Below are 12,321 nucleotides of genomic sequence, written 5' to 3' on the forward strand. Positions count from 1 at the left end.
GCCCGGACACCCGCAGAGCCGAGGCGGGGCCGTCGGGGAGGCCGCGCGGACCTGTGAGCATCCGCGCGCTGGGCCTCGCCCAGGTCCCCGGGGCCGCCGCGCGTCCCCGCTCGTGTCCTCGTCCTGCGTCCCTCCCCGAGGCGCGCAGGTGTCGCCCGCCGTCCGTCTTCGGGGCGCGGACCCTCCGCCTCCGCCCGGGACCCGCCTGATCTCCCTCCGGCCGCTCCCGCGCGCCCATGCGACCGGCGAGGCCAAGCGCCCGGCTGCCCGCGCTGCTCTTGCTGGCGCTGGTCCTGTCGCCGCGCGGGACCCAGGGGAGGCCCGGGGGCCGCAGGGGCGCGCGCGTCGCGGGCGAGGAGCCGAAGCCCTGGCTGTCCCTCCCCGCGGCCTCCCGCAGCGCAGGTAAGCGGCCCCGTGCGCCGAGCCCGGGGCGGGAGGACTCGTGCGGCCCGGAGAGGCGCGCGCTCGGGGCGGCCTGGCTCGCGCACCGCGGGAACAGGCCGGCAGCCCTCGCCGCCGACGGCGGGCCTCGGGGAAAGAGGCAACGAGCTGCTGAGACGTACCGCGGCCGAGACGTGAGTATCCAGAAACCCATGTCGCGGAGGAACCGGCTCGATGCGCCCCTTCCCCGTGCGAGAGGCCGGGCCTCGGAAGCCCGGAGCCCGAGGACATGCGGTTCAGTCCCAGCGGCCGAGGCGGGGCCGACAGGTTAGCACCTGGCGGCGCCTCTTTCCGGACCAGCCCGGGTTTGGGGATTGGGCCAGGGCCCTGGCGTCGCGCCGGGACGCCCCTCTGCGCCCCCCTGGAGCTGGCGCAGGGCCTGGGTAGCTGAGCAGGCGCCACCCGCCGCCGCGGCTCCCGGATCAGCTCTGCGCGCCCAGGTTCCTGGCTGCTTAGCTGCTCAGCGAGTGGTGGGGATGAGAAAAGGGAGGAAAAGTAGCCGAACGAAGGGTCCTGAGACACCCCAAGGCGGCGAGGACGGCGGCCGAACGAGGAGTAAACGTGAGAAGCCCGGGCGAAGCGGCCGGGCCGACGGGGCGGCGTGGCCGCGGGTCGCTTAGGGCAGGAAGGCCGGGGCGGGGCAGGAGGAGGGAGGCCGCGCACCTGCGGAGCGAGGACGCGCTGGCCGCCCAGCCCGGCGGCAGTAGGCGCCCCTCCCCGGGGGCCACCCCCCGCCCCGGCACCCCGCTGGCTGAGAGGTGGCAGCCCACGGCAGCCTTGCTGTCATCTCCTCGCCTCTTACTTCACTTTGAACAAAGCAGAGAGGGGTTTCTTAGGACCGTTTTTCTTTCATGATAGTTATGATATAAATATATACATAGTCACTGCACAAATTTTCATCCAGTACTTGCCGCCTGCCAGTCACCATGCAGAGGCCGAGGCCACCCAGGGGAGCAGGCAGTGAGGTGTCTGCGCTCTGAGGGCACGTTCTGGGTGGGGAGGCGGGGAGGCTGGCGCACAGGTAGACCCAGAGAGGAGGCCAGGGACGGGCTGAAGGGGAGGCAGGGGATGGAGAAGGTCCAGGAAGCTGAGACGGGTCACTGAGCTCCAGGACCTCGTCCAGGGCTGGGCAGGGCTTTCCAGGGTGTTGGGGACGCACAGGGCTTTCCCGGAGGGGAGCTGGGCAGGGACGGTGACCACCGCAGTGATGCAGTGATGGCACCACACCCTTCGCATCCTCGGACTTGCAACTGTTCCTGGCCCCAGTGTTTATCTCAGAATGGAATGTCACTTTGGAAAGTAAAAGAGTGGGAGAAAGTCTCCAACTACAGGAACATTTGTGGTAACATTAATTCAGACCTGTGTCATTGAAGTTTAACAGATCTTTTCTCTGTAAAAGGCTGAAACCTTACCGAAGTGAGTTTCTAGGGAGAAAGAATATTTTATTAAAAGTTAAAATGTAAGTGGCAACAATCTAAAGTTTAAAAAAACAACACAGCCCGGCAGGGAGTGATCTGTGCTCCACATCGGTTGCTTTCTCCAGCTGTTTGTGATGTAGTCTTTGGATGACGTGAGGAGGAAGGGTGACTCTTTACATCTGTATCTGAGTCCGTGAAAGTGAAGGGGACCCTCGGACATGGGTCAGGGACCAGCAAGGACGTGAGTTGGCCCTATCCAGGTGGTCCTCACAGGTACCCTCGGGTGTGGCGGGGGTCACAGCTCCTTCAGGAGGAATCGTCTCCCAGGCTCTGGAGGCTAAGGACTGTCATCCCTGCCAGGTACCTCTGGAATTCTGACCCCGTGATTCTGCGACATAGTAAACACCATCACCCGGGCCTTTGCATGCACTCTGGGCTCTGAAACCCTTGCTGCACCTGCGGCTGTGGTGCCTCCCTTTTCTGTAGGTCAGCGGCTTCCCTAAACACTCCCGTGAGGCTCGAGGTGAGGGATCGGTCCACATAGGGGAAGCAGTAAGTGGGGAAGCCTCAGGTGAGAGGGTGACCCGCGAGGATGCCATTAGAATTGGAGGGGGGCACACTGGGAAGGAGGAGATGTGAGAGGTAGGTACCCATCACCCTCAGGGCTCACCATCCCCGGCCCCCCTTCCTCCCCGCCCCATGCATTGTTCACGCATCACCCATCCATCAGTTCATCTAGCCACTCACAGCACACGCCTGACGTGCTCTGATGGGCGGGGAATACGAAGTTAACCAACATTATTGACTCGCGCTGAAGGAGCCCAGGTTAATGACCAAACCCCACTCCCAATGTCTCTACAATCTGCTCCTTCCTTTTTATTGTCCTGCCCCTCGCCCTGGTTCGAGCCTCAGGACAATGTCACACTTCTCCCCAACTCAGGTAGTGCCCCCTGCTGGGCTGCCTCACTGGGCTAAGCATGGAAAGTGTGTGTGTTTTCATCACCTGTATCCCTTCTCTCCACTGTTGTCTGGCCATCACACCAGCAGAATGGAGCAAAGAATCGTTCCCAGAACTCTGCAAAAAAAGGGAGCACTGGGGTACTCGTCACTGAAATGAAGACAGAGTCAGATGGCTGAGAAATGGCAGTGGTGGGGCTAGAGAGGGGGGTTGGAGGAATTTGGGACAGAGAAGGAATTGGTGTGAAATTCGGGAGATGGAAGTATAAAGGGGACTTTTAGAAAGTTTTGATGGAAAAGCTTCGCCTTTTCAAGAGATGTCACTGAACATCTACATTCTTCTGCAGGCTTCATGGAATCAGATTTGTGTTGCTGGGTTTTTTTTAGGTTTGTTTGTTTGTTTTTAATGTAAAACCTTGCTGGCATGAGGCTTAAGGCAGGAATGTGAAGACCATTTTGGAGAGGTTTTTACAAACAATTACAAATGAAGATTTTTTTTTTGAGATTAATACATCATTTTAATTGTAATTTAAAAAATAAAATACATATTACTTAGGTTGATCTTATCCTAAGTGCTGAAAAGTAGGTGCTTTAAGTGTCTTTTAAAATTTTTTTTTAAATTTTGCATTGGACTATAGTTGATTTACAATGTTGTGTTAATTTCAGTACAGATGAATATTCTTAGTAGCGCCAGGCTGTTCCCCGCCCCCAGTCACAGATCTGCAGTGGCTTCTCTGGATTTTCCAAGAAAGCCCTAACTTCTCTTGAAGGCAGGACATTTAAGTCCCCTGTGACCTGCCCCATCTTCCCTTCTGTGCTTCTCACAGGGTGCGGGTCGCATGGGCGGGGCCTGCTCCTCACAGATGCCGTAGCAGTAGCCGCTGTCTGCCAGCTCCTGGAACTACGTCTGTCATCTCTGCCTGTCAGAATTCACCTCTCCTTCCAGGCCCTCTTCCTTCATGATGTCTTTGCAGCTATTTCCGTGTGAAAAAAAAAAAATCTAAATCCTAAATTCTTTGTAATATTATCAGTGAAATATTACAGATACTGCACATTCCAAAAATATATTTTAGCAAGTATTGTGGTACAATTTTTTTTTTTTTTTTTTTTGCGGTACGCGGGCCTCTCACTGCTGTGGCCTCTCCCATTGCGGAGCTCAGGCTCCGGACGCGCAGGCTCAGCGGCCATGGCTCACGGACCCGGCCGCTCCGCGGCATGTGGGATCTTCCCGGACCGGGGCACGAACCCGCCTCCCCTGCAACGGCAGGCGGACTCTCAACCACTGCACCACCAGGGAAGCTCGTGGTACAATTTAAAATAATTTAAACACTAGGTATATTAAAAATCAGGGTGCCCATACATACCACACATATGTTTCTTTGCTCCATCAACTGCATGGGCCTGGAAACAACCATACCCCAGGAGCAACAAGCACACCTGGTACCCAGACTTTGGTTTCCTTTTTTTGCCCTCGACGCAGCTCGTGGGATCTTAGTTCCCCGACCAGGGATTGAACCCAGGCCCTAGGCAGTAAAAGTGCTGAGTCCTAACCACCGGACCGCCAGGGAATTCCCAGACTTTGGTTTCTAATACCATCCTCTATAAGACGAACCAGGGCTCCTTGGAGAGATGACTGATACTAACACCAAGACAGGAAATTATTCAGGATGAGCCTGGAGCATCCTGTAGTGCCCAAAAGTAAAGAAGTGATAAAAATTCCAAACACCACCAACAAAACCCCCATGATGACATAATTTTACTGGAAAGAATTCTGTGTCTGTCTTCTAATAATCACAGACTACAAATACATTAGTCATAATATTATAACTTATTGAGTATGAAGTAATTCACTGTTGAATGTTCAAGAAGTTTTGTATCTTGTTTGGAACATTTAGATTACTGCTTTCACACTTGAATGTGCAAATAAATCTCCTAGGAGTTCTTGTGAAAGTGACTCTATAGGTCTGGGCCTGAAATTCTATATTTCTTACAAGCTCCCAGAAGACCCATGGAACAGAGTTATTAATAAACATGAATTTTTTTCAAATACTTATATTTTCCCTCAGTGATTCTCTCAGCACTGATGTAATAAATCTAGTTCTTCTTTTTGAAAGTGGAATTGTTTTTATATATTTAGAAAGAGAATAATCATGCCAGCTCCTTAACTAAACGAAATGATAACTCAGGGAACTATATAACAAACATTTCAATTCAAGTACATGAAAAATGCTAGATTAAAGCATAAAGTAATGCCCTTCAGTACTTCCAGAGGTACTAAGGATCCACTAACATGGCTTTGTAAAGAATCGATCATGGCAGAGCAAACTATCTTTATGGTAAGGTATTAAGTTATATGCAAGTAAAAGCAAACACTAAACATTTCCTGTTATTTTCTAGTTGTTCTGTATTATGATTTTTTATTATTTCACATGATCTCTGCTCATTTTTAACAAGAAGTAGGTACAAGAGATAAGCTTGCCAACATTATATACATAATATGCAAGTCTGTTCCTTTAAAAATATATTATTGTAAACTTAAAATTGTTGAGGGTGGCAGATGGTAACTGTTTTGGTTAAATGAAAACTAGAAATTTTCATAAATTGGATGAATGAGATGATAGGTTATTCAAGTTGTTCCAGGATAATCATCAAGCATTACCTAGGGATCCTTTTATTTATTTATTTAAACTATTTATTTATTTATTTATTTATGGCTGAGTTGGGTCTTCGTTGCTGCGCGCGGGCTTTCTCTAGTTGCGGCGAGCGGGGGGCTACTCTTCGTTGCGGTGCGCGGGCTTCTCATTGCGGTGGCTTCTCTTGTTGCGGAGCATGGGATCTAGACGCGCGGGCTTCAGTAGTTGCAGCACGTGGGCTCAGTAGTTGTGGCTCACGGGCTCGAGAGCGCAGGCTCAGTAGTTGTGGCGCACAGACTTAGTTGCTCCGCGGCGTGTGGGATCTTCCCGGACCAGGGCTCGAACCCATGTCCCTGCATAGGCAGGCGGATTCTTAACCATTGCACCACCAGGGATGTCCTGGGATCCTTTTATGTTTAATCCATCTGTACATGTAATCTCCTATACTGTTGTCCTTAGATACCAGAGGGATGAATCCTGCATTCTATTCTTGTGCCGTCCAGCATGGTAGCCACTGGGTACCTATGAGTACCAAACACTTGCAGTGCGGCTGGTCCAAACTGAGGTGTGCTGTGAGCGTAAAGTACACCTTGGATTTTGAAAACTTAGTATAAGAAATGTACACTATCTTACTAGTAATTTAAAAACATTGATTACATATTGGAAGGATAATATTTTGGATAAAATGGGTTAAATAAAATATTAATTTAATTTTAATTTAATTTAAATTAATTTTAATTTTTCAACTTTTTTTTACTTTTTAAAATGTGGCTACTAAAAATTTTAAATTACATATGTGGCTCCCATTTCTATAATGGAAGCCGATTGTTAAGACTGTTTTCCATCAGAGCTCAGTTGTCTAATTTTGTTGTTGGGGGTAGTTCTCTCATATTCAGTCCTTCATTTAATATTTTGTTGATCAGATGTTAGCACCAGGGCATCTAATCCCTAAATACAGATTCATTTTCAATTAACTAGCTGCTTATTGAAAAATGAAAACAGAATTACATTGAAAAAAGTTAAAGTTGGACTTCCCTGGTGGCGCAGTGGTTAAGAATCCGCCTGCCAATGCAGGGGACACGGGTTCGAGCCCTGGTCCGGGAAGATCCCACATGCCGCGGAGCAACAAAGCCCGTGCGCCATAACTACTGAGCCCGTGAGCCACAATTACTGAGCCCGCATGCCACAACTACTGAGCCTGCGCTCTAGAGCCCATGCTCTGCAACAAGAGAAGCCACTGCAATGAGAAGCCCGTGCACCGCAACGAAGAGTAACCCCCTGCTCGCCACAGCTAGAGAGAGCCCGCGTGCAGCAACGAAGACCAACGCAGCCAAAAATAAATAAATAAATAAAATAATTAATTAATTTTTAAAAATGTTAAAGTTAATGAAAAGAGTATGCACTGAAAAGTCTCTCTTCCCTCCCACCCCCAGAATCCTTGTCCCTGCTGCCTCTCTGCAGACAGTCACCATTTTATTTGAATACAAATAGGATGCTCTATTTCAAACATTTTCAAAATATTTGGGGCTTGGTGGGCCATACAATCTCTGCAACAATGTCTTGCCCCTGCATCGTAGCACGAAAGCAGGCGTAGGCCACACGTAAATAATGAGCATGGCTGTGGTCCAATAAAACTTTACTTACAGAAACAGGCGTGGGGGCAGGATGGCTCCGGAGGGCAGTTTGCTAACCCCTCCACCGGCCAGCACTGTTCGATAGATGCACGGTAACGTCTCTGTAAACCTTTTATCTCGTCTCTGCATCTATTCTCGCCCCTCTGTACCAGGCATGATGATCTTTAAAAATGAAGCCTGATGGTATCACTCCCTTGCCTAAGAATCCTTGCCTTCTCCTCACCCTTAGACAAAGTTTATAAAGGATGGTGGGCCTCCTCACCTCACCTCTCCCCGTCACCCTGGTCAGGGCTGGACATACAGACTTGGAATCAGCTGCATGAACAGCCACAAGCTCATGCGTTTAGTGCTTGTCGTTATAGTCTATTTGTAAGGATATTAGAACTTTTTTATTGAGGCAAAATTGACATACAACATTACATTGGTTTCAGGTGTACAGCATAATAATTCGATATTTGTATACATTGTAAAATGATCACCGCGAGAAGTCTGGTTACCATCCGTCACCGTACATAGTTAACTTCCAGGATTTACTCTTGGCAACTTTCTAATGTGCTCTACAATATTACTGACTATATCCTCATGCTGTCCGTCGCACCCCCATGACTTATTTGTTTTATAACCGGAGGTTGGTACCTCTTGACCTCCTTCATCACCTATTCTGCTTCCTCCCCAATGCCCCTCCCCTCTGGCAACAACTGTTCTGTTCTCTGATTCTGTGAACTTAGTTTTGTTTGTTCATTTGTTTTGTTTTTTTAGATTCCACGTGTAAGTGAAATCATCTAGTATCTGTCTTTCCTGTCTGATTTATTTCACTTAACGTAATTCCCTCTAGGTCCATCCATGTTGTCACAAATGGCAGGGAATCATTCTTTCTTATGGCTGAGTACTATTCTGTTGTATGCATATATACCACATTCATTCATCCATCAGTGAACAATGAACAAGCACTTAGGTTGCTTCCATCTCTTGCCTATTGTAAATAATGCTGCAATGAACACGGGGGTGCAGATATCCTTCTGAATTAGTGTTTATAAGGATATTTTTTAATGATGGAAATGCATTCAAGAAATTCTAAAGTATTTTTTTTCTTTTCAGAAATATTCCCAAGAGATTTGAACTTAAAAGGCAAATTCATAAAGCATTTCACAGGTAGGCATGAACTTTATCAATTAAATAAAAAGATGGTAGCATATTACTCCATGAGGCACTGAGGATATGAAAATAAAGTTCTGTTAGAGGCTCAGAGTCCTGTCGGGGAGGTAGGCAAATGCTATTAGCTTGTTTTAATGGTGATGTGAACCAGATCTGGGTGAATGATAGACGTGTAAACAGAACTTTAGGGAGACACAGGAAGTGGACAGTTTTGCCGAGAACTACCAGAAAAGGCTGTCGTGGACACAATATATAAGCGGGGCACTAAGGATGAATAGGGTTTTCCCGGATGAGAGAGGCATCCTGGTCAGAAGCAAAATCCTTCGGACACACGGTGTGGTTTGGGGCAGGACCGGGCGGCCAGTTTAGGCGAGGGCGTGTGTGGCCACCGGGCCGAGTGTGGCTGGAAGGCGGGTGGAGGTGTACCGCGATGAGCCCTCCGTGGTGTGCTAGGGATTTGGCTGTGCTCCCGGCCAGCGACACACAGGAAGTGTTTCGCACAGGGCAGAGCAGATTCCCTTCCATATGTCACATGGTAAGCACGGGTGGCTTTCTCTCCCACGACACTCCTTGGTTCTTCATACCAACTTGGTGAATCATTGCAATCATCCTGGGCCCCATGTTCTAGCAAATCACTTAATTTGAAGCGTGCACCCTGACCTTTACTCTGTTCCTAGTTAGCCCCCCGCCTTTCCCTGTTTTACATCTCAGGCCTATAAGCTGGGAGAGATGTGGGTTCCCCCTTGACCAAAGCCCAGGGCCACCTTGTTAATTAACTTTGGAACGAGGGGGTGAAGACCCTCCGGAGGCACCGGGAAGTGTAAGAAATTTCCTGATGTTTCTAGAACGCTGGTAGTGGCACTCTGGGCTCCCTTACTTCTACCACTTCCATAAAAAGCAGACTCCAGATTTAGGGATGAAGTTTGGTGAGGACTATCTTGGGTTTGTGGGGAAAGTAAGGGACGTCTCAAGACCCTGTCCACCTTACAGTGGTCCTTGACCCAAGTCACTCTAAGTAGAAAATGGAATAAATGTCTCTGCATATAAACATTCATTCCTATTAAATAAACAACTGAAGAACAGAAAGTGGAAACCGTGGATATTTATTTTTTATTCTCTCACATCCACTTGGATTTGCTCTCCGCAGATTTTATTTTTTCTGTCTAGAGCTTTTCCCTTTTACTTGTTCTGAGGAGTGCTCCTGAAATCGATTATGTTCCATTATGTGAGATGTTGAGAATGTGGAGTGAATTTCGATTGTTTTTCACAGATTACACCTCACTGCCTGCCCCAGAGTCTGGGGGAGGAGACGTGCCCACAGGCAAGGTCTTTTAAGGGCATGGAAAGCTGTAAACCAGTTATATTATCTCCATCCATGAAGTGCTGGCAGATTTGAGTGGAAAACACACCTACGTGTATCGTAAGCATTCTTTTCCTGTCCGATAGGGCCGGTCACGTTTTCAGCCGAGTGTAGCAAACATTTCCACAGGCTCTACCACAACACCAGGGATTGCTCGACACCAGCTTGTAAGTAACTTGGGTCATTTTTGCCCTTTTAAAAAAACCTTTATCCAACAGTAAATGCATGTGATTTTAAACTTCAGCTGTCTTGTGAGTGGGAAATAATAGACTAAACATTGTATGACGTGATGTTTATAATATTGACGGTGCTTACATTTAAGGTGTGTGCGTTCTGTTGCCGCTGTGAGGAATGAAACCGCATTCTAATTGGGACTGTTTCAGACAGATCTGAAAATAGCCAGATTTCCTTAAGGACCACAATGTCTGTCAGGATTTATCATTTGATAAATGATAAACCTTTTATCATTTATCCAGTTCCTTGGCATAAATAAGGCACTCTCTTATATAAATGGAAAAAAAAAATGACCATGAAGTGTAAGTCAAAATTTCCCCCTAAGTTTTTACAAGTGGTTTCATATCGCATCATTTATATGCTGAGTGATAGACTTTTCTGGATAACGGTAGCATGCGTTTTAAAGGTTGTCTAATGAATTCTTTTGGATTCTTAAGTTACTGAGCTAAGTGGCAATTCCAAACATTATATTTAAATGCTCCTCTTTAAACTGCCCAAATCACCATTAAGTGTGGTAACTCGGTTAGCTATTTTTAAATTCCTTTCTAAATCTAAACTTTCTTTTTCAAGAAAATGAACTTTAAACGTTTTGTATTTTTTTTAACTAAATTGGTCATCTTGAGGGATATTTAATTTTACTTGGGATGATGAGTCAGAGTTGATATGATTTTTTCAAAAACTACTTGTGTTTGATGACCAGAGAAAATGAATCTTGTTGGCATCTAGGCAGAATGATTAAGTGGTAGCACAGCATGGTGGAGAAACTTTGGGCTTTGGAATGAAACTGCTTACTAGCTATGAGATTCTTAACATTTTGAGGCTGTTTTCTCATCTCTAAAGTGAAGATGACAATAACGTCTAGCTGCTTACATCATCAGGAGAATTAATGAGAAAATCCAGGTTAAGTACTTGCTATAGTAGATGTTTATTAAATTATAGCTATCATTATTAAGAATTAGTGACAATAATTTAACATGATTTTCCCCACATTTGTAGTAACCATATACACAATTTACTTTTAAATGTTTTTCCTAGATTACAAAAGATGTGCTAGATTGCTCAAAAGATTAGCAGTGAGTCCTCTGTGCTCACAGGCATAGAAGACCTACATGTGAGTATGCATTTATTAATTTTTCTTATTCTGTTTAACAGCCTGACTCTCTTAAGAAATTTTGAGCAATTTCAAAAGCCCAGGAAGCTGATTTTAGCACCACCAAATGAACTTAACCTGTGGATTTTCCACTTAGTGTTAAAGCTTGGTCTAAATGGTTTATTGAATTAATAAAAGATACCCTCAACAGTGATTGAATTAATAGAAACAGCTTTTTGGCAGCCTTACGAGTCCTCAGTGATTTTTAAAAATATTTCAACATTTGATGTTATGTCATTATTGTGCAGAAACCGTATGCATATACACATTAGATGAACAAAACTATTTAAAGGTCTACCTTTTTTTTAACTGGTCAAAGTATAATAAAAGTAGATATAATAAAAGTAGGGCCCTAAAATTTTGATTTATGCAATATAGGTTAAAATAAGAGAGGAAGTATTAGAAGAATAGAAGAAAAAGCAAACAATCAAACATATAATGAACATGTAAGCATTTTGCCAGAGTGAAATTAAGTCAGAATTTTCATTCTGGCTATATTACCCTTGGAGCCGTAGGGCAATAAAGTATTTGTATGACCTAGATAAATCAAAAGCAAATTGTAACATTTATTTACAAGAGTAGAGTCTATACAAAAGACTGAAAGGTGTTCATTTCTTTGCAAATATCTTTCTAATCAGTAGTTCTTTGTGGTGTAGTACGGAGTCAACATTCGGGGGGTGGGAGCGGGGAAGGGGGTGTCGTCAGCGTTCCAGTACCCCAGACAAGTCCCTTTTAAAGTTCCTCAGCTTTCGAGGGTGGAAATCAAAGTCCTGGAGACCCTGTGGTCTGGAAGTATCTGTGAATATCTCCATCTGGCCAATGTAACTTAATTTATCCCAAATAACTGCATGGGGATTTACTTACCCATCTGATAGGTTTGCTGTGACAATTACTGAGACAATTCTGACCTATTGTTGATGTTGCTCTTCTTATTCTTATTGAAAAAGCAATTATAACTTAATAATAATAATTGGCACTCAATTCTGCATATTTAAATTTGCTGAACTAAAAAATTCCCCTTTTATTAGATTAAGAAAATAAGTTAGAACATTTCAGTGTTCAGTGGCAAGATATTCAAATCAGTTACTCTCATCCCATCTCAAACCTTTTGAATAATGCAAAACATGAATAAATCATGGAAACTTATTAGGCTCTTGAAGTGACCTAAGTCAAGCCATGTTTAAAAAAAAAAACCAATCGGGCTTCCCTGGTGGCGCAGTGGTTGAGAGTCTGCCTGCCGATGCAGGGGACACGGGTTCATGCCCCGGTCCGGGAGGATCCCACATGCCGCAGAGCAGCTGGGCCCGTGAGCCATGGCCGCTGAACCTGCGCGTCCGAA

The 12,321-nt window shown here is 46.1% G+C and overlaps 1 protein-coding gene across 1 annotated transcript; it reads left to right on the forward strand.

Annotated features, from left to right (window-relative positions):
- The first annotated feature begins 236 nt into the window (after nucleotides 1-236).
- Nucleotides 237-10,932, forward strand: ALKAL1 (ALK and LTK ligand 1). Its single transcript, XM_024127022.1, has 4 exons — nucleotides 237-402; nucleotides 8,182-8,235; nucleotides 9,685-9,765; nucleotides 10,868-10,932. Exons 1-4 carry the CDS (start codon nucleotides 237-239, stop codon nucleotides 10,930-10,932), a joined length of 366 nt encoding a protein of 121 aa, XP_023982790.1.
- Nucleotides 10,933-12,321: the final 1,389 nt, after the last annotated feature.

This window comes from Physeter macrocephalus, chromosome 15 (assembly GCF_002837175.3).
Source record: "Physeter macrocephalus isolate SW-GA chromosome 15, ASM283717v5, whole genome shotgun sequence".
NCBI lineage: Eukaryota > Metazoa > Chordata > Mammalia > Artiodactyla > Physeteridae > Physeter > Physeter macrocephalus.

Bases quoted from the DNA above. Each gene is read 5' to 3' on its own strand.
- ALKAL1 (XM_024127022.1), top strand. From the start codon at position 237: ATGCGACCGGCGAGGCCAAGCGCCCGGCTGCCCGCGCTGCTCTTGCTG. The intron at 8,236-9,684 runs GTAGGCATGAAC...CCTGTCCGATAG, and splicing joins ATTCATAAAGCATTTCACAG to GGCCGGTCACGTTTTCAGCC. The intron at 9,766-10,867 runs GTAAGTAACTTG...TGTTTTTCCTAG, and splicing joins GGATTGCTCGACACCAGCTT to ATTACAAAAGATGTGCTAGA.